We start from the raw sequence: 27,347 nt of genomic DNA on the forward strand, positions 1-27,347 counted from the left end.
CATGTTTCCTATACGAGGATGATTACACAGACAGCATTTGTCTGGCATTTTCCAAGCCCTTGCGACTTTATTCGAGGCAGAGTTTGTACAAAGTTCATCACACGGAATTTACGGAAGGCGATGAGTCATATTGCCATTTAAGTTTGTACGAAAATATGTTAAATCAGAAAGCTATGTAAAGAAGAATTCAAGGGAAAGTAAGATACAAAAATAGATCATTACTAGTTTTGACAAAAGAAAGCTTCGAAGTGTGGCTCTAAGCCTTGGGTTTGTAATCCTCAAGAGCGTCCCTAGCAAGAGCGAGGTTCTGAATAACGGCCAATCCATACTGCGCAACATCATTTGTAGAAACCCATGGCGCCTCCTTTCCAGGGATCAAACCCTCATGATCAGGAATAGGCGTAGTCTCGAAGGTGGCGTTGGGTGCCTTGAAGCCATCACTGTTGAAGAACTTGTCCCACGCAATGTTCGCCATCGTCTCGTTCTTCTGTTGGTTCGCTGCGTAGGCTGTCAGGCGCGAGTGGCCTTGGTACAAGTTCAACTTTCCAAAGTCCTTTCCGTAACGAGCAGCTTGCTCAGCAGGTGTTGCTTCGAAGTAGTAACAGTATTCAAGCCAAGCTTCCTTGAATTCCTTGGGTAGTTCAACACCAGCGTACTCGATCAATTCGGATACAACTTCTGGCAGACCAAACACAGCAGCGAGATGAGAAACGTCGACATGGCCCTTGTTGTCGGGGTCGGCAGGTGGAGGACCAAGAGTCCAGTTCTGGAGACTGTAGAGACCATTGCCTGTGACGAAGCCATATTTGAGGTTTGCGATACCTTTGGCTGTGCTGATGAGCTTTTCCTTGGACTCTTCCCATCGAGGACTGCGGCGCTCCCAGTCAATCAACCAGCCACCGGCGAGCGCAACCCAGTCCGTACCGAGGCCGAATGCAACCGTTGAGTTTGGTGTAGGTACCCAACCATCCTTTCGGACCTTTCGCTGCGGATCAAGAACACCGTAGGTCTTGTCTGTGTCGAGAAGCTCCTCAAACAGCTCGCCGGTGCGCTCGTCACCACCAGAGAGGTAGTAGAAGTACTTCCTGTACTGAGGCTGTGAGATACGTGCTTGCTTGGCACTGTCGCTGAAGTGCTGGACGCCATGTCGTGTACCAAGACCCTTCCAGTTGCCAATGTGGTAGACATCCACCTCGCCGGTGTGTCGTGTAAGAGACTCAGCAAAGCGGTAGATATCCTCGCGGCCAGTGCGGAGGAAGTACTGCCAAAAGAACAGGTCGGGAGAGAGCTCAGAGTTGTCCCAGGCGTAACCACCGATATCATATCGCCACTCGTGTCGGTCTGGATCGTACGTGTGCATAAAATCGCCAAAGTCCAGGAATCCGTACCATCGACGGTGCTCAACTTCGTACTGGTAGAACTTGGCGAGGAAGTCGATGTTGGCTTCGAGCTTCTGGGACGCGGCGGTAGAGTTATCCGCTGGGGCCCAGTAAGAACCAAGAGCCTTGGTCTTGCTGATGTACTCACCCTCGGCGACTAGGACGGGAGGGTTGTTGATCTGAGAAACGTGGCTGGCAAGAGTGTCATGCGAGGGAGTCTTGTCGAATGCGATAAGGTACAGTTCGCTAGTTCGAGCAATACCGTAGGGGGTGTCAAAGTCCTCCTCCCAATCTTCGTAAGTAATCTCAAGAGCATCGAGCTGGTCGGTGTAGTTCTTCTGGCCAAGGCCGTCGTGGTATGGACGAAGGTCAAGCGGCTCGGCCGATGGGCTGTAGAGCCAAAGTGTGATGGAACCAGTATCGGATGCAGCGTTGGAGATGTCGAAGCCGGTGGGGAATCTCTTCCAGAAGTCACGAAGACCGACAGCCAGACCACCCACCGTGGCGCCACCGAGGTATGCAAGACCTTCAGCGCGAGTGCCTCCAGGGATGGTAACCCAGCTCTGACCAGCTTTGGTTCGCTTCTTGAGGGTGAAGCCATCGGAGGAGAGCTGGCTCAGGCTGTAGTCGTTCCAAGGTGGGATCCAGTGCATGCGGCTGGAGACACGGACATCCCAGGTAGACTTATCAGGCAGTTCTTTTCCGTCAAACTGGTCAGCTCGAACATTAGCACCAGGGTCTCTTCGAAGACCAGTAATGCCTTGAACAGCTTCGCTGAGAAGACCGCCATCGACACCGGCAATTCGGATGTGGCGGTCGTAAAGCTCCTCTCCCTCCAGCGGGACATCAAAGCGAAGACCAACGCCAGAGATAAAGTCCTTCTCCGCATCTCCGTCGAAGACCAAGCTGTGGATTATCTTGATCGATTCGGAACCCGAGTAAAGGTAAAAACGAAGAACAAATGGGAGCCAGGCGTCGTGACCGGACTTGTCAGCTGCCTCGTGCTTGCCGTGAACAGTAACGAGAGCTCTTGCTGAGTTGTGATCGCTGACAGTAACGTTATCGATGTTACTCTGGAAGCGAAGAGTCTTGAAAGATTCGGCGTCGTCATCACCAGCATGGGAGACACCAGATTTAGATCGAAGGACAAGTCTTCCATTCTGGGCGATACGCTTGCCATTGGTCTGGATCTCTTTGACAATGACGGATCCCTTCTTCGGGAAGGTCGCGGTCACCTTTCCTGTGTCGACTTTGATGTCGTCAGAGGATTGAGTAACAGAAATGCCACCGTCGCTCTTTCCGCTCGAGACAGTGGAATTAATGCCACTTCCAGAAGTAACAGCCTTGACGACATATTCATCAAGCACGTCTTCCGATGCAGGGATCGCATGTCCAGTCCACTTCACCGAGCCATCAGCCCAATATCCAGTGACCCAGGACTGAAGATCAATGTCCTGCCCAGAAGCACCGGAAGCCGTGAATTTTGTGTTTTTGGGAAAGTGCTTAGATTGAGGCCATGGAACGCCAAAGGTCGTTCCAGAAGTGAAGTCGGGCTTCTCGCCGAGCCATTTGACCTTGGCAGATGAGGAGGAATTGCTAGGAGCTGCAATGGTTTGGCCTGCCAACAAGGCAAGCAGGAAGGAGTGGACGGCTTGTCGCAGCATTTTGCATCGACTACCAAATAAAGTTAAAGACTGGGGATGATTTTGAACAGTGGTGTACTAATTCTTTGTCTAGTCTTTTAAATACTACAACCATCCAGTGACGCCATAGAGAATAGCGATGAGAATATGCATTTAATTTCGGTTGATATACCGCGTTCAGGTCATTCTACATATAAACACTCAATAACGACATTTGCCCGCCGCTGCATCTCGCAATTCGGTGTAACTCCTGCCGAGCAGCTGCCCTTCTGGAGTTGTGTTAAACTTCGGATGACGGCTTTTTAGCAGACGAATTGATGATCCATGCCAAAACAGGGGTTGGGGGTTCTGCCAATCTCCGCTAAACATGGTTCCCCGCAAACTTGACTCTGACTCGTGCTGTTGAACAGAAGAGAGAATGAATGTTTGGGGACTGAACTCTTAAATAAGTTAATTCTTTGCGGATACGGTAAGACTTTACGGGGATTACGCTTGGCGTTGGGGGTTGGAGCTCGAGGCGAGGCTGTGACATCTGCGTGGGGCATTTGCGAGCGCGTTCTCAGACCATATACCGGAGAAGTGGATTACTAAGGGATCAATAACCTGTTTGAGGCTATTTCTGATTGTCAGCTTAAAAATGAATGGATCCCAATTGGTCTTCCTATCGTTCAAAGAGTCTTGACATCCATGGATGCTTCAAGGTAGAAATCCTTCCCGTGTTGATGACCAACGAAGGAATCCGAAAACATTCGGCACCATGGATATTGCGTTGTGTTTCCACGGCACCGATCGACTTACTGGAAGATTTCTCATTACGTGCTCCCAGTGCCTTCATCCTTCGTCATAGGATGGATATGTCCTCACTGGTTGATCACCTACATTTGCTGTTGAGATGCAACTCGAAGCATGCGTATTGAAGTTACCCTGCACTTTCTGCCATCTTCCGTGACGTCACCCAACCAAGCCTCCAGAACGAAGATACCGACATTTAAAGAAATAAATCACAATCAGGAAGGCGCAAAAGTCCCTCCGAATTCCTTCATGACGAGGCTTTATATATGCGAATTACGCGGCCAAACTGCACAGCCTCATCCTGTCACAGCACGGATTTCGGGATTAAACACGTGACTCGCGTTTCATTATCATGTTATCTATTCCCGCGCGAGTAGATCTTTACGAAAAAAAGAAAAAAACCGTACTATTTCCACCTCCAATTTTAAGCTTAACAGCGTTTCACCATGAGTAAAGATCGCACGTCGCCTATGCCGCTGTTGAAAACGTGTCAGACATGTTTTCATCTCAAAATTCGGTGTGAGAAGACGCAGGATTCTGACTTGTGCGACCGGTGTTTACGGCTGGGTAAGACGTGTGTTTTTAATCAGGCGAGGAGACGACAGAATGTGAACCGTCAACGGTGAGCTTTGACGATTTTTTTTGTTAATGACGCGTGCTGATGATTGACGTTGCAGGGAGAGACAGGGCGCGAAAAGTGCTTCAAGATCACCAGGAAATCCACAAGCTCAGACCGTCGAGGGGAACCAAGATATTCTCAATAAGGATGTGTCGCTTGACCCATTTGAACAAGGTCTTTTGGATTTTGAGACGGGACGACAGCTTCTACACATCTTCAGGTCGCGGTTGATACCGTACTTCCCATTTGTTCTTTTTCCCATTGAAATTTCCATCGAAGAGCTCAACCAGGAACATCCCTGTGCTTGTCTAGCGATGCTAGTCGCTGCTTCATTCGCTGATGTCGGCGTCCAAGTGGCACTGGGAAATTTGTTCAAGCAAATAGTTGCAGTTCGGATGGTCGATGGTGATTTCAATCAGTTGGATCTGCTGCAAGGACTGCTTATACATGTAGCATGGTATGTCGATCTTCCGGAAGAGCAGGACTGCATTCGCTAAAAAGACTACAGGGCCCATTACCAACCTAAGCCCAAAAGATACATCCAGCATCTTCATCTTGTTACAAGTATCATCAGCGATCTACGTCTTGACAGACCCAGGAAGCCAAAGCTCTGGAGTGCCGAGGGGGGCAAATATCAGAATCAGCCGGAGTGGCAGCCTGATGAGCTGCGAGCCCTTGCTGGCGCATACTACCTAGCTTCAAGGTAAGCCAATCGGACATGATGAGTGACTCACTGCTGATGAAGATCAAGTTCTTCCATTATTCTACAGAAGTCACGCCAAGTTTTCAACACGGCCTATCTCTTGGCATGCTGCGAACACCTTGCTTCCTTGAATCAGTATTCTACGGACAGGTTCTTGCCTTATATAATCCAAACACAGACTCTCATTGAGAATATTGAAGACCTTGTTTGCAAAACTGCTCCGACTGATAATGGCTTGCAATTCTTCGCAGAGTGTCAAGATATTACACAGAAATGTGTTATGATCAAATCAACATTACCATTTCCCCTCAGCGAAAGTCGTAAGTGAGACTATGATGTTTCAAGTGTAGTAACTGACAGCTATATAGCGCCGCTACTTCTTCAAATACATATTCTGGAACTCATGCTCAGTCAATCTTCACCACGAGGAACAGCTTTTGGCCTCGATAAGTTTCAAAACCCATTCGAAGATGAGACTACGCTGAACGAATGGCTGTCTACAAGTATGTCAGCTACTCGATCTTTGATCGGTGTGATTCTAGTTATGCCTCAAGGAGAAGAAGTAGCTATGTCCAACATGGGCTGGATCATGATGAACTGCGCCCTCAACCTAGCCGTCCGTCTAGACCTCATAGCTGCTCGCGGCAGTGTATCCGGCTTCACTCAACATCTTCGTCGCTTCCTAGACATGAAGCATACCCTTCGTCAACTTGTGCTTAGATTCCAAGGCGTGCCTGGACCAGATGCTCCACCAGACCATCCTTTCCATAGCATCGTAAAACGTATACGACGCTTGGAAAACTGGTATCTGTCGCAAATATCACAGCAAACTGCTGAGTCGACCTCATCGATAAGCCCATCTTCTGGTTCTCAACCTTCGATATCAATCAGCGATCATTCGGGTGGTATGCCAGTCGGCGTGCCTCTGCCGTACCAGAATACTGGGTCATGGAATATGAGTGGGTCTGAATGGTATCAAAATCCAGACTTGGACATAAGCACTTTTCTTTTCGCAGATCCGATTGATTTTCCAATTAACTTCGGATGGGGGAGTTAGATATATGTTTTATTTCCATAAAAATAGATTTCTTTTCCTTCCCATGAGTGCTTGTTAGGCCGAGTCGGTGTAAGGAGTTTCGTACGGACTAAGATACGGACTAAGCTTAGACCGTACGGAGTAAGTCGGACTAACGTCCGGAGTAAGAGCACAATCGTTGTATGTCATTAGTAAAATACCATTCGGCTTACAATTTGTAGTTCTAGTCCACCGAAAGCTCCATTGTGACCCTAGTAATCATGTATCTAAGCCTCCGTTAAGATTAAAGGATACTATTGATGGCGTAAGATGTGGACGTGGATCATCATGAGGGTCCAATATTGAAGGAGTGAAATTGAGTATAAAGAGGAAAGCATGTCACTGCCAACTTTCTTCAATCCACCATCACCACTCTACTACGACACAACATCTTGGCCATATCTTTCGAAGAACAGTCACCATGCGCTCCTTCATCTTGCCCTCCATCTTGGGTGCCATGTCAATGGCAACTCTAGCCCAAACCGCCTGTGTTGAGGAAGACATTGAATTCTTCGGGTGTGCACCGCTCGGAGCTTACTATCCTGCACCTACTATCGACAAAAGCTCCAAACCCATCAAGAGCCTCGTCTCGAGCTTCACCAAGATGTTTGACGATCTTATCAAGAACGGCGGCAGTGAGAAATATGGCCCTATCAACGTCAACACTACATCTTTCTCAGTGGTTATTTTTGGTGGCGATGAGAAGCTTCGAGAGGACCCTATCTTCTTTGAGTATCATTACACATCTCCGGAGGATCAGGTATCCAACGAGAACATCACTCTGGCCACCAAGTTCCCTGTCGGAGACGTGAGCATGGTCTTCACTGTCTACGCTTGGCTCGCCCAGATGGGTGAGCAGTGGGAGACTCCTATCACCAAGTTCCTGCCTGAACTGGCTGATGTCAAGGCCCCATTTGCACCTGTTTGGAAGGATATTACAATTGGAGCATTGGCTGGCCAGGTGTCTGGACTCAGCCGTGAATGTAAGTCGAACTAACTCGGAGACTGAGGTCATTGACTAATCTTGAAAATAGCCAAGGCATGTGCCGTTGGTGAAGAGTGCGACTGGGAGTGTAAGTAATTCAACCGCAAGTATTATACATCACGCTAACTCATCCACAGCTTTCAAGGAGGCCATCGCTACCAAGTCGCCCTACTTCCTTCCGGACACCACTCCTGTTGTTTCTTATGCAGCATGGCAGCTCCTCGTTTTCGCAATGCAAAGAGAAAGTGGCGATAAGTGGTCATCCATCATTGACGAGACCCTTCTTAACCCTCTAAACATGACTTCTAGCGGAGTCCTGGGCCATGATATCAAGGACATCTTTGCAATGGAAAGCCTAAACACTTCTATCGTTGGCGAGCCTGGGTAAGTCAATAAGAACCATGATTGATTACCATACTGACCCATGCTAGCGCACTATCATTCGTCAGCTCCATGCAGGATCTCGCTCGTGCCGGCCACTCCATGCTTGCTTCCGACATACTTTCCCCAGCTATCACTCGTCGCTGGCTAAAGTCCCACGCTGACACATCAAACCTCCGTAACGGCGTCGGTCGTCCATGGGAAGTCTATCGTGCCGGAAACAATATCCGACCCATCATCGATGCTCTAACCAAGGCTGGTACCATCGGCAAATATGCTAGCTACTTCGGCCTCACAACTGATTTCAACGCCGGTTTCGCCATTCTGGCTCATGACAGCACTGTCGAAGAGCGAAAGCTTGATCTCAACGTCCACGCTGATATTGTCAGCGAAGTGCTTGGTTACCTCCCCCGGATTGCAGCAGCTGAGACTGAGGTTCGGTATGCTGGTGAATTCGAGGGAGAGAAGTCCCAGGCGTCTTTCAACACTACTGGTAACGGTTATGGCCTGGTTGTGGAGAAGCTGGTCATCGATGGAGTCAACGTCAAGGATCGCACCGCTCAGAAGCTTGGTATTGAGGCCAAGGATCTTGACTTCAGGATTTACCCTACCAATGTCAAGACTGAGAGCCAGCATCAATTCGTCGCTGTTTTCCAGGACAGAAGTGCTCTCATTGATATGGGTACTCCTACATGCATCACCTGGCAGGAAGTTGGTGCGGACGCTGAGATTTATGTCCGATTCAGCATGGATAAGGAAGGAATGGTCAATGGCTTTGAGATTCCTCAACTGGATGTGAAGATGGAGCGAGCTACTTGAGTTGGTGTTTCAGGGATTCGAGATTAGCGATTCAGTTGATTGGCTCTGGTGTTAGCTTGATGGAACGTCAAGTCATTAGTTATTCTTATAGCGGGGTGGTTGCCTAGAGATGTAAGCAAATTCACGGTTTCTTGTCTTGCGTGAATAGACACCATCTTCTTTAAATATTCATGCCACGAAATAATTAATAAACTTGACGTTCTTTGACAAAATGGCCTCTTCAGCACCCAAGGTAGCGCCTCCCGAGCGACGCGATGCACCAGAGGTTATCGACCAACAGGCGGACGAGCTTGTCGCTCTCATCAAGAAGAGCAAGCACTTTATCGTGTTCACGGGTGCAGGTGTCTCGACTTCAGCTGGTACATAAATAACAGCCTCCATATCTAAGCCAATTGCTTAATTGTCTAGGTATCCCCGACTTTCGTGGACCCGAAGGCGCATGGACTTTGAGGGCTCAAGGGAGATCACGTACAGGCAAGGCAACTAGCACTTTGCAAGCTATCCCCACGCCGACTCATATGGCTTTGGTGGAGCTTCAGCGGCAAGGAGTCATGAAGTACCTCGTCAGTCAGAATTGCGATGGTTTGCATCGAAGGAGTGGAATTACAAGAGTAGGGAACTCTGATCTACTACTTGAGTCTGACCGCTAATTGGCACAGGATGGCATATCTGAGTTACATGGCAACAGCAACCGCGAATGCTGTAAAGATTGCGGGAAAGAGTTCATACGAGGTAAGTCAGCCATCAAAGTTAGTTGGCAGCTGCTTATCAGGTGAAAGACTTCCGAGCTGTTGCAACCTACGAAAAGACAGTACACGATCACCGAACAGGTAGGAAGTGCACGCAGTGTGGAGGCAATCTTCACGACACCATCATCAACTTTGGCGAATTCCTCCCAGAAGAGCCTCTCAAGCTCGCCAGGAGCCATGCCAAGAAAGCTGATCTGTGTCTTGTTCTTGGTTCATCGCTAAGCGTACCTCCCGCCAGCGGCATTCCCGAAACAGTAGGCAAAAGCAAGAAAGGAAAGATGATTATCTGCAATCTGCAAGATACCTTCATGGAGAACCTCGCATCCATGCACATTTGGTCCGAGTCCGACTTGCTCATGACAAAGGTCATGGATAGATTTGGCTATAACATTCCAACCTTCATTCTCAAGCGGAGACTTGTCATCAAGATGGAACAGGATACATACGGGCGACAGTTAATTGTTTTGACCGGTGTCGACAACGATGGTATACCAGTATCATATCTGATGTCTGTTAAACTCGAGAACAGCAGACGAGTCATAAGAGCGGAGCCATTCTCGTTTACCTTTCGAGAGACGCTGGAGGTTGGAGCTAAGCTCGATTTTGTACTTGAGTTTATGGGTCATTATAATGAGCCAAATGTTGTTGTTGGCTTCGAAGTTTCAGGAGAAGATGGCGAGGAGATGGTGTTTGACTTGCATTATGATCCAGGTACGGGAGAGTGGATTACCATGCGCTCGTAAGGCGACGTTTATAGGGACTATTGCTGCAGTTGTAATTGTTGAGATACCTGTCTCGTTGAGTACATGGATTTGTGTTTATGGAATCACAAAGCCTGAAAGGATGTCAGTTGACTTTTATCGCCGCATCACCCTCTCACTTTATGGTAAGCCGTGTTGGTTCAAGGTCGTCCATCTTGGAATGAGAGTCAATGCTCATGAATTATCAGTTGTTGTCGCGGCTACACAAGAAAATATTATGAATCAGTTTCCTGCAACCTACGCTTGTTGGCAGACATCCATGCAATAGTTGCGAAGCCAAAACGCACTAACTGGGGGGCGCAGCGGTTATACTGACTATAAAACATGGTCCCAACCAACACTTCGTCTACACCAACGCTCTCTTACCGCCCCGCACCAGACTTTACAGGGGGACTCCGACGCCTGTACTCGAAGATGTCTACCAGACTCCCATCCTACGAAGAGTTGCGTCGTAATCATGTCTTTCCTTTCAATAGACGTGCCACCGGGAGATTACTGTGGTATGTTGAAGGGCCCTTGCAGGAGAACGTTTTCGTCCGGGTGGAGGACTCAGGTCCCACTGGGCCGCGTGAGCCGTATGCGCAGCAATTCATAACCAACGACACTCAGTGGCACGGAATCTCCAAAGAGCCTCTAACAGAACCCAGCATATCGTCAATAACTGTCAGAATTTATGCCTTGGATCTCTATCCGGATGACTGGGAGGACAGTCACCACCGCCACATGGATTGTGACTCCGCTATGAGTGTCTATGAGAAGAGAGGTGGCAAGAAGACGCTGATAGAATGTTGCGGGGAATATCGACCGGCCGATCATGTCCCGCTATTAATAAAAGCCTCATCACAGCCTTTCATCCCTGTTCACGATTATGTCACCACTGTTCATCCATGGATATTGAGCTTCCAGGATGAAATCCTGGCAGTGACGGGCGAGGATCGAGATGCTGGCTCGAAGTTGGTTCTCAATTGTGGTGCCCTCGACTCTCTCATGATCACCACTGAGGACTATTTGAACTTTTTGCGCAATCTACCAGAGGTGAGCGGTGCCCCAGATTCCTGGTTCATCGCTCCGTTGCCGGAATTTAATCACAGGGTCGAGTGACCCCGAATGGATGTTTTCGCTATACGAGAAGCAATTGAGAGAAGGTTAAACCAGGATACGAAGGTCTGTCGCTTACATCGGCTGTTCAAAAATGGCCATATTGTGTCAAATGCGTACGTGCCTCCAGGTGACCCGTGAGTCCGAAGAAATGACTCAATATATGTGATACGCATGAAAGTTACAACCAACGGGTGGATACCAACAATAAGCTGAGGCGTCCTCGTAAGAGCAGTCTAGAGAAAACAAATAGAGCTCTACGTGCCTTCACATTCGTTTTATTAAGTACGCATTGCGGGCATCTTTATCACCAGATGTGTCACAAGCAAACCCCGAGTAGTGCCTCCACATTCATGATTCGCCAATCCTCTCTCGCTCATATTCTTCTATGAAACTATGTCTAACTGTTTTGTTTTGCCCACCTCCAAGATGTCAGTCCAAATACCATCCTACGAGGAAATATGCGAAAGCTCTCAGTGCCCTATGATGACTAAAGCTACCAAAAGGCTCTTGTGGTATTTCGAAGGGTCCTTGGAAGATAGCGTATTTGTGATGGATAACCACTGGGACCCTTCTGGGCCACGACAGCCATACGCTCAACATTCATCAACCGGAGAGATGGTTTTACACCCCATCTCCAAAGAGCCTTTGACAGATCCGAACATATCCTCTATAAATGTCAAATCTCGTGACTTGAGAGACTACCCAGATGATTGGGCCGAGAGTCATAGGCACGCAGATCTAGGATTAGACGGGGGTGCTTTCGAATTTGCCGAAGACGGTAAAAGAGGCAGGCTTCTAGAATGTTGTGGCGAAGCTCGCCCTCAGAATCATATGCCGCTGCGAGTGGAGGCCTCGACGGAACCCTATGTCACCGTCCACGACTATGTCACTGCTGTTCATCCATGGATGATGAATTTGAGAGAGAAAATCTAGTCAATCTCAATGACCGAGCTTCCTCCAATCGACGGCTCAAGATTGTTACTCAGCTACAACGGCCTTAATTCTGTGTCTCCTATAAGTGAGAGCTTTTGGAATGATCTTATACACCCAGTCCCATACACTCTGCCTGAACCTGATCCGAATGGTCCGTGGTGGAGTGGCATGTTTTAATAAGTAACAAAAGGCGACAAGGAGTGTCGTAAATGCATCCAGCTGAGTTGCGCACGGAGCTCGAAGTATTGAACCGGGTAGCGCTTTAGACGGGTACGTGAAATTATCTTGTAAGAGTAGACTTAGTTCAAATAGGGTTCTTAAGAAGCCACTTAACCAACGAGCCATTTATTCATTCAACATTCCAATGTCGTAGCACCCAGTCGAGCTCAGTTTCCAGCCGTATACATCATGTCTGTTGAATTTCTCTCATTCGAAGAGTGGTGCCGCAACAATCAGCGCCCGCGTGCCAGTGACGCAACTAGAAGACTGTTATGGTACATTCAAGGACCTTTTTGAGGATCAGGTTTTTGTTTTGGATGATAGCTCAGACCCTGCCGGACCGCGTCATCCGTACACCCAGAATCAACCAAACGGCAACCCTCGCTGGCACTCTATCTCACAGGAGTCTCTTACTACGCCCCCTGTATCATCAATCGCTGTCAAGTCTCGGGAATTGGAAGGGCACCCCGATTGGTGGGCGTCCGAAACGCATAGACATGCACATCCGGATTACGAGTTTTGCGTTTATGGAAACGACAAAGACTATGTGTCCAGAAACTTGCTGCAGTGCTGCGGTGAGGATCGTCCCCAGGAGCATGTTCCCCTATTCGTCAAGGCCTCAACGCAACCTTTTGTTACCATTCACGATTAAATCACAGCCATCCACCCATGGATCTTCAGCATGCGAGAGGATATATTGGCAGCCTCACTCAACCCGCCAGAGCGCGATTCAAAACAGGTGATCAGTTACATTGCCATTTCCTGGGTCAAAATCTGCCCTGAGGAACGCTGGACTTCTATAAGGCGTGAATTCTCCGCCGATGTGCCCCCTCCTCCCACCTCACATACCTGGCGCGACATGTTTACCATTGGTTAGTGAGGAGGACGTTATTGCTACTAAGTCTGCAGATATCACATGTTTTCTATGTCTGGAGACTATCGAAGCTTTGGATTGTGATCGGGTTCATATTGTTGGGTTACCTGCATCTCGGGCAAACTAGCCTGATCGACCCATAAACATCAATTTAGGGATGGATCATACAGCTACAATAAACTCATTTATGGATCTATTATCTTTACTGGAGCGGTTTAAGCACTCCACACTTTTAGCAACTGCGGAGGTTGAAGTCCCGATGCAAGATGTAACCTGGGGAATGACAGGGGATATAATTGGATCGCATCAACGCTGTCCGCACATGATCGACAAGTCAATCCGCGTATTCCATAGTGCGCCAGCGGGACAATAAGTCATTCGTGGTTTTACTGGCCGAGCTTAAACATTATAGGAAGGTTACTTACATGGGATGGAATATGCCGTCTTCGATATTGTATTCAAGCATTCCAGGCATACCGCCTCGGAATGATAAAAGGTTGAACAAAGCCCACAAACTTTTCCAGATCAACAGACTATTTTTGCGTTTTTCCGAGGCGTAGGTGCCCAATATAAATATCAAGCCAATACAAGACAGATCACCAGACAGGATCTCTCCAACATCTGCAATCATGGTTTCTTGGAACAATATCTTCACTTTGGCTCTTGGCCTTGTCGGTTCCGTTGGAGCTTATACAAACCCAATCCGTAACCCTGGAGGTGGTGATCCCCAGATCACTTACACTGGCGGTTACTACTACCTTATCTCGACTGAGTGGACCAACCTGCAACTTTCCCGTGCTACTACCATAGAGGGACTGAAGACTGCCACTCCCAAAGTCATCTACACCGACACAAACCCTTCCCGATCTTCCAATATATGGGCTCCTGAACTCCATTGGCTGGGGGGTAAATGGTACATCTATTACACTGCTGGAAAGGCCGAGGATTTGACAGGGCAGCGTTCCCATGTTATCAAGGGTTAGTATCAGCTTCCACCCTTCCAGCTACAATGATTACTAACGTATGAGACTAGGTGGGGCTACACCTTGGGACAGTTGGTCCTACGGAGCCAAGCTCTCAGACGACTGGGGGATAGATGGAACGATTCTTCGAACGAATCAGTTCGGAAACTACTTTGTTTACTCCTGCATGACCGGAGTTCAATACCAGTCCACTTGCGTGCGCAAGTTGGGCTCGGATTTCATGTCTGTCGGTGCTCTGAGCATCATTTCCCAACCCGATCAATCCTGGGAGAAGAGCGGCACTCCTGTCCAAGAAGGGCCCAACGCCCTCTACTTCGGAGGCAAAACCTACATTTCCTACAGCGCTAACTATTGCTGGACTCCTGATTATTGTGTCGCTTTATTGGAATGGGATGGTCGTACTGATCCTGCCAAGGCCTCAGCTTGGAAGAAGTCGAACGGTTGTGTTCTCAAGAGCGCCAATGGAAGCTACGGAACTGGCCACAACAGCTTCTTCCAAAGCCCTGACGGAAAGCAGACCTACATCACTTTCCATGCTACCTCTAACAAGAATGGTGCATGTGATGATACGAGATATGCTATGACTCAGCCTTTGACTGCCAATGCTGATGGCACACCCAACTTTGGACAGGTTCAGCCTTTCTCCAAACAGTTTGCTGAGCCTTCTAAGTAAGATCTCTAGGTCTCACGGATTCCGTTCTGGGCTTGTTCATATAGTCTGGGGTTATTAGTTGACCTACCACAAATACTTTGCGAGTAACAGATCGTTAGATATCTGCAAATGCGAACTGAACAAGGGAGATCCACCGATATGCCAGAACGCAGGCATGATCACAATCAGAGATGTCAATGTATCTACAGTACACTTTCAAGTTCTGAGCCTTGTGATATAATGAAATTATTTTTATAACATTAAAGAAAGACTTGGTTTATGTTTGATCTTTGTCGGAGAAGTGAACCAAAGAGGCCATGATATCGATCAACCTTATCTGGTAATCGATAAGAAGATAAGCTTATCTTAGCGTCCAATCAACAACAGACGCGTTCCCTGCCGGCCAGTCTCATGTTTCAATCAACGGCCCGTTCATGACATAGCAATTGAACCACAATTAGCTGACTTTCGGATGCGCAGTCGGCCCATAGCATGCACAGTCACGAGTTAACGCGTCCAAATCGCGGTCCAGGCGTACCGCATCAGCCCAGTGCGGACGCGCGTGGATCGTGTTTTATGAGAGCATCTGATGGATTCTTTTGTGGTAGTCTCATGATGGAAGTGAATTGAGTCACTGTTATCATGCCAGCAGGTGGATTATGGGTCGGTGGCTCGACGATCGCAATGAGTGTAGAAGGGCAAATGTATATATGCCGTAACCGCTCGAGCAGTTGAAAAGATTTTCTACAAGTCGATCTCGCATCTAGAACCAAGATCGCACGTACCTACCTCTTCACAGTTTGCCTCAGTGTCTCCTTCCTGCTTCTTTCCTCATAATCTTTGATTACGTCACCATGTCCTCCAACATCAATCTTGTGGACGAGTACCTCGCCAAAGGAACATGGAAGACCGCAGAAAATGCGAACTCGACTTACTCCCACCAAGGCCTCATGCAATACGTCTCCAACCAAATCATCTCCCAGTACTGGCTCGAAAGGGTTTACACTCCTGAGATCCGCCAATACGACGCCGAGAATCGCTTCCATATCCACGATCTTGGCTTCCTTAGCGCGTACTGCTCTGGCTGGAGCATCGAAGACATCCTGCTCCAAGGTTTCGGCGGCGTCGAGAACAAGATCCAATGTCGACCCGCAAAGCATCTCAACACAGCTCTCAATCAGATTGTGAACTTTCTCTTCACGTTGCAGGGAGAACTTGCTGGTGCACAGGCATTGTCGAGCTTTGACACGTACCTTGCTCCTTTCATCCGTAGCGACAATTTGTCTTACACTGAGGTTTTCAAGTGCGTGCAGAGTTTTGTCTACTCTCTCAATGTTCCGACACGAAGTGGCTTCCAAGCTCCTTTCACTAATTTGTCTCTGGACTTGATATGCCCCAAGCGACTGGGCGACCAGTGTGTCATCATTGGCGGTGAATTACGAGAGGACTGGGTGTACAGCGAGTTTCAGGAAGAGATGGACGTGCTCAACAAGGCTTTCGCTGAGGTCATGATGCAAGGCGATGGGAATGGCAACATCTTTTCGTTCCCGATTCCGACCTACAACGTCTCCGATGGGATCGATTGGGAGTCACCTCGGTGGCAGTCCATCTGGGAGATGACGGCTAAGTATGGTGTCCCATACTTTGCAAACTTCATCAACAGCGATCTTGATCCTGAAGACTTCAGATCAATGTGCTGTCGGCTGAGACTTGATCTCAGCAAACTTCACTGTAGAGTTGGTGGTCAATATGGTGCGAGTCCGTTGACTGGTTCTATTGGAGTCGTGACTCTCAATCTACCCAATCTCGCCTACCGTTCGAACGGCTTCAAGGAGACCTTCATGTCTGAGCTGACAAAGACACTAAGGGTAGCCAAGGACTCCTTGGAGATCAAGAGAAAGCTAGTCGATGCGAACTCGACTCTATACCCCTACGCCGCGCACTATCTCTCAGCCACTAAGCACCGTACAGGTTCTTGCTGGACAAACCACTTCAGCACCATCGGGGTCAACGGCATGAACGAAGCACTCGTAGCCCTATTTGGAGGGGGTGTCGATGAAAAAAAGGACTTTGCTCTTGAAGTCCTCGAGTTCATTAAAGACCAACTTCAGGACTTCCAGAAAGAAACTGGTAACTTGTACAACCTGGAAGCCAGTCCAGCAGAAAGTACATGTTACAAGTTCGCCAAGCGAGACAAGGAGCTCTTCCCAAACAAGGATATCCCAACGTTCTACACCAACTCCACTATGCTACCCGTCGACACCACAGAAGATCTCTTCGAAGCCATGGGCCATCAAGAAGCGCTTCAGTGTTCGTACACTGGTGGAACGGTCTTTCATGCTTTCTTGGGCGAACAGCTACCGAATTGGAAGCTGGCCCGAGATTTGATCAAGACACTGACTGCAAAATTCCGAATTCCTTACATAACACTTACTCCCACGTTCAGTATTTGTCCTACACATGGATACCGTGTTGGTGAGCAGCCGGAGTGTACAGCATGTGGGGAGCTGACGTTGGTTTACTCTCGCATTGTCGGCTATTTTCGTCCTACGCGAGATTGGAATAGAGGAAAGTCGAAGGAGTTTGTCCAGCGGAAGGTGTACAAGTACGAGACAGGTCTTGGGTCAAATAACGACGCTAAACTTCAAGAACTGGAAAAACAGGTCGTCGCGATTCAAGATCTCCCGGTTGCTAGCTACGTCAAGAGCACTTTGAGCGATTATCCTGGCAAGACACAAGCGTCTATCATGTTCACCTCTCGTTGCAACTTGGCCTGTCCGTGGTGTCACAACGGTCCACTTGTACAAGGCGAGTGTGACGATGTGACCCTACTGGATATCTTTCGGCATATTACCTCAACGTCTCACAAGTGTCTCGTTGTTTCAGGTGGTGAACCCACGATACACAAAGGGTTACTCCCCTTCTTGAGAATCCTCAAAAGTGTGGGGATAAGCGTCAAGCTCGACTCAAACGGCACGTCGCCCGACATCTTGAAGCAGGTATATGATGAGAAGCTCGTCGATTTTGTAGCGATGGACATCAAGTGTGCGTTGGAGAATTACAAACGTGTCACAGGCAAGAAGGTCAAGCCGAAGCTTTTGGAAGCCAGCATTGAGCTCATCAAAAGTAGTGGGGTGCCTTATGAGTTTCGTACGACGATTGTACCGGAGCTTGTGGATGTGGAGGATCTGTTTGAGGCGAAGCGTTTGTCTGGCAAGAAGCTGACGATGCAGCGGTTCAGGAATGGTGATACGCTTTTGGATAAGAGCTTTAGGACTTTCCAGGAGCATACAGAGGAGGAATTTGATCAATTGGTCAATCAGGTAGCATAGCTACTCTTCAATTTCGCGAGATATCAGATCTTTGCGATAGATAATTACAGGAACAGTTGTCGTCTCTAGACAATTCTCATGCAAATTGGTCTCCTCGAAATTTGTAAGCGTTTCTGCATTCTATTCTTCCAATTCTTTCTTCGTGGTGCAACGAAAGTCACTTTCTAACGGCCGATATCATAAGATATTTAGGCACGTCCAATCTCTCCAAACCATGCAACTCTTGAATCTTCCCCGGGCTGAGGTAACCCTCGTCGAACCCTGTGATCTCGAATCCAGCTCTGAGCAGAATGTTGATGTAACTAGCCATAGTTCTGTGCTGTTTCTGGAAACCCTTCACCAGCCAATCTGTTTGTCGTACACCCTCTTCCTGGTATCCTTCGAGAGGCCAGGATAGTTTCCCAGTTTCCTTGTCATTGACCGGTTCTTCATTTGATGGTGCGGTGAAGATAGGATGTTCGGTGCAAAATACAAAGGAACCGCCACGTGCTAAGACGCGATGTATCTGGTGTACAAGGCTATCAAGGTTGACGACGTAGTGAAGTACCAGGGAGCTAAAGACCAAGCCGTACGTATTTTCCTCATCCTTGTCGAAAACGATGGTTTCTAGATCAGCCTTTTCGTAACGAATGCTATTGTTGCGTGTCATCTCGCGAGCTTTGCTGAGCATATTTTCAGAGCCATCTATGGCCTTCACTGATTCAGCGCCAACTTCCATTGCCCATCGTGAGAACCAGCCAAAGCCGCATCCGATATCCATCGCTTTTATGCCAGTTGGGTCTGGAAGGAGGGCCCGCAAAGGAGGCCATTCTTCTGCGTATTCCAGGCCGTTCTTCTGTTTGCTAAAGGAGGAGTACTCCGCAAAGAACTCGGGCGTGTCGTAGATGTTTTTGGTCATAGTTGGTCGTGAGGATGGTCTGGATGTCGTCTTTGGACCAAGACATATTTATCATCGACGCTATTGTGACACGAGTCTGGAATCGAGTCCATGATCACAAAGCTCAAGCGAGACGCGTCAGCTTGTGGTACTTGGTGAGATTTGTGCCCGTGTCACGATATTCACTGATTGGTTTACTTGCATCAGTCTTCATGCAACAATTTTAAGTTAATCTTGACTGGAGGCGCGGGGCGTGATGCAGCACTCGAGTAACCCTTTGAGTGAATCTTACTTGAATTGCAATGGTACACTTTATTTGTCATGCGTATTTCGGGTCACGACATTTCAGGTTCTTGAGTCGTCAGAACGACGCTGTGCAAGATCCAAATGACTCTACGGCATAGTTGTAGTTTCACGAAAAGATATGTCCTTGTCGGCAAGACGCTTCGAAGATTATCTGACCATATTAGCATGGAGTCTTATCAGCTTGATCAGACTTGTTCAAGGAATAGGAAGGAGATATACCAGAAAACGCCGAGAATACTCCCAAGATCCACCCATGCAGTTGACGTACCATGGCAGTGGCTACACAACTTGACCCCGCCCAGCCAAGAGAAACAAAAGGTCCCTGGGTTGATCCATCTCATAAAACGACAACCCCAGAAAAGACTTACCCCTTGGCATACGAGACCGCGGCGTTGTCAAAAAAGCTATGACGCGGCTCCCAAGCTCTTGATAAGCACCGTAAAATCTCATCAGCGGGGTTAAGATAAAGGAAATTTACACACATCAGGCAGTTGAATTATTATGCATATTTTAGTGACTTCTTGGCACGTTGCAATGCCAATTACCGACCTTCCCAATCCGACTCGGATCTTCGCTTGATGGACGGACTAGTTTCCAAAAGCTTTGACGACACCTCCGCGATATCTTGACTTGCGGGGCAAATGGCGTGAATCAGCCTTGGAATTGCAAAGATGCAGGAACTTATGCGAGAGGCAATCGACTGGCCAGTATTTAAGCTCTCAAATGTCCGCAGATAGAATCTTGTTTCTTCATTCGTGAACGTTCAACTTGGCTATTCACAATGAAGTTCACTACAGCGGCTTCTCTCTTGGCGGTTTCGCCTTTGGCCGATGCCACCAAGCCACTTGTTAGCTCCGAGAAGCTACAGAAGCTCATCACTGAGGATGGGTAAGCAATATCAATTGGTTTCGTTTGCAAATATTAATTTTCCTAGGTTGATGGAGAACTTGGAGAAGCTCAATGAAATTGCCTATGCCAATGGCGGGAACCGTGCCTTCGGTCTTCCCGGTTACGCCGCCTCAGTCGACTTCATCTACGAGGAGATTTCCAAGCTTGAGGGCTTCAAGACCTGGAAGCAGGACTTCCCTGCCAACTTCACTCAAACTCTGGCCGCTGAGGTTACTGTTGACGATGAGACTTTCCGTACTGTTGCTTTGACCTACACACCCAGCACTTCTGAGGAGGGTGTCACCGCTGAGCTCGTCCATGCCCCAGAGGGTACGGCTGCTTGTGACGTCGCAAACTACGAAGGCATTGATGTGAAGGACAAGATTGTCCTTGTTGAGCGTGGTCTCTGCCCTGATCAGACTACCTTCGCTGGCAAGGTGAAGCCTGCAGCTAAGGCTGGTGCAGCCGTTGTTGTTATCTACAACTCTGATGAGGCTAAGTTGACTGCTGGTACTCTGTCTGCACAGAGCCCAGACTATGTACCCACCGCTTTGATAGACCAGGAGCCCGGAAAGGCTCTCAAGGCTCGTCTTGACGCCGGCGAGAAGATCGAGGCTTTTGCCAAGGTCATCCAGACCATCGAGACACGCATTACTCAGAACGTCTTTGCCGAGACCAAGGGTGGTGACGAAAAGAACGTAGTTATGTTGGGAGCCCATCTTGACTCCGTGCAGGCCGGTCCCGGCATTAACGATGATGGTGAGTCGACCGAAGAGTCCGCTGTCTCCCAGTGAGCATTCACTTGACCTTGCTAACACTCATAGGTTCTGGCACGTCGCTCATTCTTGAGAACGCCAAGGCTCTGCAGCACTTCTCTCACAAGTTGAAGGTCAGATTCGGATGGTGGGGAGCTGAGGAGAACGGTCTTGTCGGATCTCGCTACTACGTTAACAACCTGAAGAAGAACGAAGTCGACAACCTGCTCGCTTACCTCAACTTCGACATGGTTTCGCGCGGTTTCTTCGGTGTCTTTGACGGCACTGGCGAGAAGAAGGGCCCTGGCGGACCTCCTGGCTCTGACGTTATTGAGGATCTCTTCCGCGAGCACTTCAAGGCCAAGGATATCGAGGTCACACCCGCTGGTCTTACTGGCGGAACCGACTACGTTGCCTTCCTCGAGGTCCTCAAGAAGCCCGTCGGTGGTCTCTTCACAGGAACTGGTCTTGAGCAGGATGCTTGCTACCATCAGGCCTGTGATAACATCACCAACCCCGTTCCTGACACTATTTACAAGAATGCTCAAGCTGCTGCTCATGTTCTCAGCAAGCTTGCCATTGACGGTGTTGAGCTTCTTCCCAAGATACCTTCCAACTCTACTGTTGGATCTATCAAGAGAGTCAGAGATGATGCTTCGTTGCATTTCCATGACGTTCTAAGCGGCGTCGAGGGCAAGCCTTGTGATCATGACATTGTTTAAACGATGGATGAGAGTTATGTTGATGTGTATATGAGGAATGAAGTATATAGAATGAGCACTGGTAGCCGTATCTTGATCTCAAAGGCAGAAGAATACAATATCATACGTGATCCCACCGCTCTATTGCTGTACAAGTGAGGCTCCGGACAAGATGTTCCGGTCCGTCCGGTGAAGGTCAACTAACATTCTTTACTTCTCGCAATCACCAGGCAAAAGAATAACAAATCGTAGTCATCAAGAATAATATTATCCACTATGAGGTATCTGATTACCAGTTTCCGTTCTGGTTTCCATACTGGTTCAGCTGCTCCATGGCATGTCGCTCGCCATGTCGCTTAGCTTCCTCTCTGTCAATGAAGTCCAAGCCTCTTGTCTCGACCTCTCGATCAACAAAGGCACCAATAGCACCTGCTATGAACTCTTTGGCCTTTGCATGACTGTCAGGTTCTCCTAGAAATTATTGTTAGCCTATTATAGCTACGTCTTTGCGGATCTCCTCGAGGGATTTGATATGGCAACACCAAGACAACCATCACAACATGCTTACCATTTCGGGCACAGTGTTCTTCATATGCCTTAGCAGCTTCGAAAGCTGCTGCTCCTCCGATGAGCTCATGACTCCACTTGGCCTCATGGGGACGGTCGCGGACCTCTTCATAAGCTTGCGCAGGATGAGAATCGTCTGCGAGATGTTAGAGGAGCCAACGTGTACAGACGGTTCCAGCCATCATACCATCGAACCAACCCATGATGAAGTTGTGTTTGAGTTAAAAAATAAAGAAAAGTTTTATGCTTAATTGTTCGTCGAGTTGTTAAAGAGTTGTGAGTGTCGAGATTTGTTGAGAGACTGTAGAACACCAAGAGCTAACGTTTTATACTTTAAAGGGTCCAGGCCAGCCAGGTACATGATCTAAACTTGGAAACAAGCGGTAACCCCGTCCACTGGTGCCAACAGACACTTTCATCCAGTAACCTTGATGTCGGATCTCACGGCTCGTTCCATAATGCACTAGGTTCGGCAATCGCTGCCGTCTCGGATAACCGGCGCACACGGGATACGTAACGCCAGAGGCTGACGCTGCAACTCCACTACAATTGCGATAGACAGTCAATTCATCTTGGGTATAGCATCATGCATTGTTTCAGCTTTTGCCGAATTTGCCGGCGGTCTGAATTGTTGACCTGTCGGCATGGCTTGATGCTGGAGTAAGCTAATTGCCACTCGCTGGAATGCTGGCGCAGAGTACTCAACAAGCCGGGAATACCGCCGGGAGTGACGAGTTTAGACATCCAGTGAGCGCAACCTGTCTTCAACGTGCCTTAATGATAACCGTGCGATGGGGATACGAATCCGCGGAGACATCGAAACCCAAGCTCGCCCCTAACTCGCGACGCGCGAAATCCGGGGTCTCCAGGCGCCACAGCGAGCTGAGCTGGCCTAAAATTATCACCATGACATAACTGGCGCCGGCAGCATCTAGGCTCAAGTTTAATGCTCTTCTGCGTAATCTCTACTCGTGCGACTATCGTTGAGTACTTTCAACATTTATGGGTTGTATTTGGCCAAGATGGGCTGTTCCTTTCCATTCACGCTAAACAATTCCGATCACCAATTTCCATCCTGGCTTCCATACTCGCTCAGCTTCTGTTCAACAAGTTGCCTGCCATGATACTTAGCTTTTTCGCTGCCGATGCAATCCAGTCCATTCACTTCAATCACACGATCAACGCAAGCACCAACGTACGCAGCTAGGATCTCGTTGGCCTTTGCATGAGATTCGGGTTCACCTGGCGCCAATGTCAGTCTAATTGTATCACAGACAAGAAAGTATTGTTCTTACCATTTTCTTCACAATGATTCACGTAGCCATTACCGGCTTCATAAGCTGCGGCACTAACGATGAGCTTGTATGACCAGCTATCATTGGGAGCACTCCCCACGACTTCATTGTACGCTTCCGCTGGGTAGTCACCGTCTGCGAGATGTGAGAAGACTTAATCTATATAGTTATGGCTACTTACCATCGAAAAAGGGCGGCATGATATTGTATTTGAGTTATAAGGATTGAAGAAACGACTTATGCTCAAATTTTCTTCTATTGATAAGAGAGTTCATGGCGAGACTTATCAAGGAATTATCGCGACACATGAGAAGCTGACAGTTTATACTTCAAAGCTTCCAAGCCAACCCGTACGTCATTTCAGATTAGAATCTAGCGGTTGGCTCATAAGCTGAAATAAGGATTCCCAAACCATTTCCCACAGGTCGCTCGTAAAATGGCCAGTAACGACTTGTACCATGGTTAGTGATCGCTGCCATGGCTCAGACAATCGACGCCGGTAGGGCACATAAACTACATAAAAATTAACGATCAAATCCATCTTGAGTATAGCATCATGCATACGCTCGGTTGTTGACTTGTCAGCTTGACTTGATGTGGTGACTACGTGACTAGAGAAGACCCAATGGCTCCAGAAACGGCGATCAAAAGTCAAGGATGTGTCAATTCAGCAATGGATGTTGTCGTTGGACTGTTTCATGGCAATTGACGGTCTTGAAACACATTGACATGCAAAGCTTGGCTCGCGACATGGCATGGCTGGCTGGCTCCGGCGGCTGGCAAAGATTTGTGCTCAAGCTCTGAGAGGGCATGGCTGCGTTGCGGTGCGTCAAGTGCTCTAACCTCTACTCACTGGGATATCCATGGATATTGATTCGAATCCAGTCAACATGCGGAGGCCCGAGGACCGCCCAATGGAATTAGAAGGTGATGGTACCAGCTGCCTTTATTGCATGATCTTATCTGGTTGCTTCATTTGACTCAGAACCTGGAAGCGATTGCCTGGAGGGGTAAGCGCAGCTTCGCGATTGACACAGATCAAGAAGCTCAACTTCAACAAAGGTCGGCAAAAATATCGCCGACATTTGTTCATATCGTTGTCGATCAATATCTGCTTCCCTTTGATTATTTATTTGTGGTACTTAAATGGGGAAGGGCAGAAACTGGTCGCGTCATTGGAAGCATCACTACGTCGTCACAATGGAGCTCAATCTGTCGGCAATCGTCATAACGAGCCAACACTGAGGCCCAACGAAGGAGCACTCACAATCCCATGGGTCAAAGAGTCGTTACGCTTTAACTTACGAATTACACCTGTGCCTTGTACTCAAGGAAACTACCCCAAATCGCAAGCAACGCATTCTTCACGACAGTCATCATGTCAGCTTGGTTCGACGGTAAACTTACGCACTTACCCTGGTCTACGATCTTACCTTTCTAACATGCTGTAGACAGCTCGGAACAGGCCAAGGCCCACGAGTCCGTTACAAAGAAAGACGCGCTCTTATCGGACGAGGATGTTGCCAACGCTGGTGCATATGAGGCCGACAAGAAATGGCACGAGCAGGTGGGCGAGAGTGGTAAGCTCGAGCGATTGAGAGGCAATTGCAGATGCTAATGGACAGAGCAGGTAAACCAGCAAACCATATCGAGGCGATGGAAATCTTGAAGGGATTCAGCCATCCCTTCATTGATCAGGAGAGCCACTTGGTGCCCTCAATCGACGCGGATAATGCGAAGAAGATTTGCGAGCGGATATTGGAGCAGGCTGTTGCGCAGGAGTATTAGGCGATTTTAATCCAACCGTATTCAATCGACGGGCGTATCGTGTCAGGTATCGAGGTGTTCAGGGGTGCAACCAGGATCGCACGCTCAAAAGCGTTGTGCAATTGAGGCCGATGAATGATGCTAACCCACAGCTGCAGCGTAGTGACGATGTATCGAACAGCAAATACAGAAGAAGCACCAAGCGACACCGGACTCGATCACGATGGTCTTTTTTATTCAACTCGTTGCGGCGAATCTCGGTGTACTCCAGAAGATCGCTCGTGGTAATACCCGATGTCATGTACCGAAGGTGTGCTCTGCCTCTTCCTGACGCTCCGTGGTCGACCGACCGTTGTAGGATCGTAGAACGGACCATCAATAACTCTGTGGCTTATGGGCTGGCAATGTCGAGCGCCTTGCTGAGTGGGAACGGCAATAGGACTGCTGGACGGGTAAGGTTCGTCGGTCGGCTCGATAGACCGTAGGCACAGATTGCTGTACGTCTTAAGGATCGCGGCAGGGATTGCAAGGGGGATCGTGGTGAGTATTGACGTAGACGCAGGGTCGTTGCGGTGGTCCGAAATAGAGGCTGGCAACCTATGCAGCAAACAGTTAGCAATCGTGGCAATAACACAGGGACTCTCGCAAGCCTACCGATCGATCATATTGACCAGCTGCGTTACTCGAGGCCCAAGGCCCAGAACAAAAGGGCACGAGCTTGCGATCCCAGCAGCTTCAGACTGGCCTATTCATAGAAGTCAGTCGCAGCGAGCTGAGCAACTGAAGTCTTCGTCCCCGCGTGTAGCATCTGCGTCACGTCGGCAACGCTGCTTCGCCTTGTATGTTCGCCATACCGTTGACGCGTAGAATGCCTCTTCCATGACCGGACTACCAGAGCTCTCCGTGCGTGGTTCAGCCAATGGAGGTGGAAAGCCCAAAGGGTCAGCAGCGCGTCAAGCGCGTGTACGGAGGCTTGTACAAAAGAGCCACCTCTGCTGGTTCCATTCACGTCATTTACGTGCTCGAGCTGGTGTAGTCCAGCCAAGGAAGAGGCTTCTCGGTATCGCGAGTGTTGGAGCTGTAACTGTCAACTCGTCGGTTGAAGCGTGGAGTTCGCTCGGTTTCGGGGCATTGGCTCGTGGTAAATCAGCGCCTTGGTAGCATATCTACAGCCGTGTCGACATACCGAGCCGTGCGCGATTTCATTTGAGTGTTTGACGTTCTTGGTTCCGGTACTTTGCGACTTTTTGGAGCCGTCCTAGCGATGAAGCGCTGGCCAGACCTACTCAGAGATGCTTTGGTTAGCAGGCGCCACAGCCACCGCACTACGTAGGTAGCCACAACGAGCGCCACAGTCGAGTTACCCTACACTCACACGTTGGAGACAGATTAATTACAGTCTGATATACTTGCGGTATAATTAATGGTATTAGTGAGATGTAAAAAGTTTCGTGCGAGTCATGGAGTGCTTTAAGTGTGTTGAAAGCTGTTGGTTTGTGTTGTTGACGCTGACATGCACTTTTGAAGCGAGGCACACTCGAAACAACTGTGCAAGACCTTACCAATTGAACCGTTGAGAACTCGACCTTCCACCAGATCAGTAACAGTGCGATTCTACAATCAATTGGGAATATTTTGAGACTAAAGACAATGCAATCAATATTCCTAAGAAGAGAAACGACTATTCTTTGTCAATTCAAAAAGACATTCACTGAGGATAAGCTCACAGCATCGTTCACAAGATGAGCCTTTTGGAAACTTCAATTCTGGGCACGGGCAATCAACAGGCTCAGCCCCTTCTAAACGCGCCTTAGGTAACGATCCAAATTCCCAAACGCGCACTACGTCATTCTTTTTTTACGCTGATCCAGACGCGACATGTTTCCGTCTTAGCGAGAGTGAGAAGGAACAAGTGGATGCCGAGACACGCCTTCCTCAACAATTTATTGAGCTCACAGGGCGAAGAGGACGCCCGCGACAATTACTATAATGCTCTATGTCAATTGAAGCATACTGGTTCGTGTTGTTATGATTTGTATAGCACATCAATCGCTAAAAGGCCAAGGAAGAGGAGAATTTAGTTGGGAATGGCCAAGGCGAGGAGGTTAGTGAGCGGAATGGAGAGCATGGCAATGTGAATGAAGCTGTCACCCGAGGTCACAGATCTAGGTCGACAGAGGCAAACAACGAA

At 48.5% G+C, this 27,347-nt stretch overlaps 12 protein-coding genes across 12 annotated transcripts; 8 read left to right on the plus strand and 4 right to left on the minus strand.

Annotated features, from left to right (window-relative positions):
• Nucleotides 1–256: 256 nt before the first annotated feature.
• Nucleotides 257–3,043, minus strand: FIESC28_01637 (uncharacterized protein; the record flags this gene model as incomplete). Its single annotated transcript, XM_031155787.1, has 1 exon — nt 257–3,043. The coding sequence occupies one exon, from the start codon at nt 3,041–3,043 to the stop codon at nt 257–259; it is 2,787 nt and encodes a 928-aa protein (XP_031020265.1).
• Nucleotides 3,044–4,260: 1,217 nt separating this feature from the next.
• FIESC28_01638 (uncharacterized protein) lies at nt 4,261–6,193 on the plus strand (the record flags this gene model as incomplete). The annotated part of the gene is made up of 5 exons (XM_031155788.1): nt 4,261–4,436; nt 4,492–4,890; nt 4,942–5,136; nt 5,185–5,456; nt 5,505–6,193. The coding sequence occupies 5 exons, from the start codon at nt 4,261–4,263 to the stop codon at nt 6,191–6,193; spliced, it is 1,731 nt and encodes a 576-aa protein (XP_031020266.1).
• Nucleotides 6,194–6,632: 439 nt separating this feature from the next.
• Nucleotides 6,633–8,396, plus strand: FIESC28_01639 (uncharacterized protein; the record flags this gene model as incomplete). The annotated part of the gene is made up of 4 exons (XM_031155789.1): nt 6,633–7,194; nt 7,246–7,284; nt 7,334–7,580; nt 7,628–8,396. 4 exons carry the CDS (start codon nt 6,633–6,635, stop codon nt 8,394–8,396), a joined length of 1,617 nt encoding a protein of 538 aa, XP_031020267.1.
• A 211-nt stretch (nt 8,397–8,607) lies between these two features.
• On the plus strand, nt 8,608–9,888 carry FIESC28_01640 (uncharacterized protein; the record flags this gene model as incomplete). The annotated part of the gene is made up of 4 exons (XM_031155790.1): nt 8,608–8,755; nt 8,805–9,007; nt 9,056–9,128; nt 9,176–9,888. The coding sequence occupies 4 exons, from the start codon at nt 8,608–8,610 to the stop codon at nt 9,886–9,888; spliced, it is 1,137 nt and encodes a 378-aa protein (XP_031020268.1).
• Nucleotides 9,889–10,230: 342 nt separating this feature from the next.
• FIESC28_01641 (uncharacterized protein) lies at nt 10,231–11,007 on the plus strand (the record flags this gene model as incomplete). The annotated part of the gene is made up of 1 exon (XM_031155791.1): nt 10,231–11,007. The coding sequence occupies one exon, from the start codon at nt 10,231–10,233 to the stop codon at nt 11,005–11,007; it is 777 nt and encodes a 258-aa protein (XP_031020269.1).
• A 2,655-nt stretch (nt 11,008–13,662) lies between these two features.
• FIESC28_01642 (uncharacterized protein) lies at nt 13,663–14,689 on the plus strand (the record flags this gene model as incomplete). The annotated part of the gene is made up of 2 exons (XM_031155792.1): nt 13,663–14,011; nt 14,067–14,689. The coding sequence occupies 2 exons, from the start codon at nt 13,663–13,665 to the stop codon at nt 14,687–14,689; spliced, it is 972 nt and encodes a 323-aa protein (XP_031020270.1).
• Nucleotides 14,690–15,522: 833 nt separating this feature from the next.
• Nucleotides 15,523–18,000, plus strand: FIESC28_01643 (uncharacterized protein; the record flags this gene model as incomplete). The annotated part of the gene is made up of 1 exon (XM_031155793.1): nt 15,523–18,000. The coding sequence occupies one exon, from the start codon at nt 15,523–15,525 to the stop codon at nt 17,998–18,000; it is 2,478 nt and encodes an 825-aa protein (XP_031020271.1).
• A 157-nt stretch (nt 18,001–18,157) lies between these two features.
• On the minus strand, nt 18,158–18,898 carry FIESC28_01644 (uncharacterized protein; the record flags this gene model as incomplete). Its single annotated transcript, XM_031155794.1, has 1 exon — nt 18,158–18,898. One exon carries the CDS (start codon nt 18,896–18,898, stop codon nt 18,158–18,160), a length of 741 nt encoding a protein of 246 aa, XP_031020272.1.
• A 1,066-nt stretch (nt 18,899–19,964) lies between these two features.
• FIESC28_01645 (uncharacterized protein) lies at nt 19,965–21,548 on the plus strand (the record flags this gene model as incomplete). The annotated part of the gene is made up of 3 exons (XM_031155795.1): nt 19,965–20,071; nt 20,118–20,830; nt 20,896–21,548. 3 exons carry the CDS (start codon nt 19,965–19,967, stop codon nt 21,546–21,548), a joined length of 1,473 nt encoding a protein of 490 aa, XP_031020273.1.
• Nucleotides 21,549–21,816: 268 nt separating this feature from the next.
• FIESC28_01646 (uncharacterized protein) lies at nt 21,817–22,297 on the minus strand (the record flags this gene model as incomplete). Its single annotated transcript, XM_031155796.1, has 3 exons — nt 21,817–21,998; nt 22,096–22,230; nt 22,282–22,297. The coding sequence occupies 3 exons, from the start codon at nt 22,295–22,297 to the stop codon at nt 21,817–21,819; spliced, it is 333 nt and encodes a 110-aa protein (XP_031020274.1).
• Nucleotides 22,298–23,154: 857 nt separating this feature from the next.
• FIESC28_01647 (uncharacterized protein) lies at nt 23,155–23,589 on the minus strand (the record flags this gene model as incomplete). Its single annotated transcript, XM_031155797.1, has 3 exons — nt 23,155–23,336; nt 23,390–23,524; nt 23,571–23,589. The coding sequence occupies 3 exons, from the start codon at nt 23,587–23,589 to the stop codon at nt 23,155–23,157; spliced, it is 336 nt and encodes a 111-aa protein (XP_031020275.1).
• Nucleotides 23,590–24,767: 1,178 nt separating this feature from the next.
• On the plus strand, nt 24,768–25,177 carry FIESC28_01648 (uncharacterized protein; the record flags this gene model as incomplete). Its single annotated transcript, XM_031155798.1, has 3 exons — nt 24,768–24,786; nt 24,841–24,969; nt 25,020–25,177. 3 exons carry the CDS (start codon nt 24,768–24,770, stop codon nt 25,175–25,177), a joined length of 306 nt encoding a protein of 101 aa, XP_031020276.1.
• Nucleotides 25,178–27,347: the final 2,170 nt, after the last annotated feature.

The sequence above is a fragment of the Fusarium coffeatum genome (assembly GCF_003316985.1).
Source record: "Fusarium coffeatum strain FIESC_28 chromosome Unknown BRIP53273_contig_39, whole genome shotgun sequence".
NCBI classification, from domain to species: Eukaryota; Fungi; Ascomycota; class Sordariomycetes; order Hypocreales; family Nectriaceae; genus Fusarium; species Fusarium coffeatum.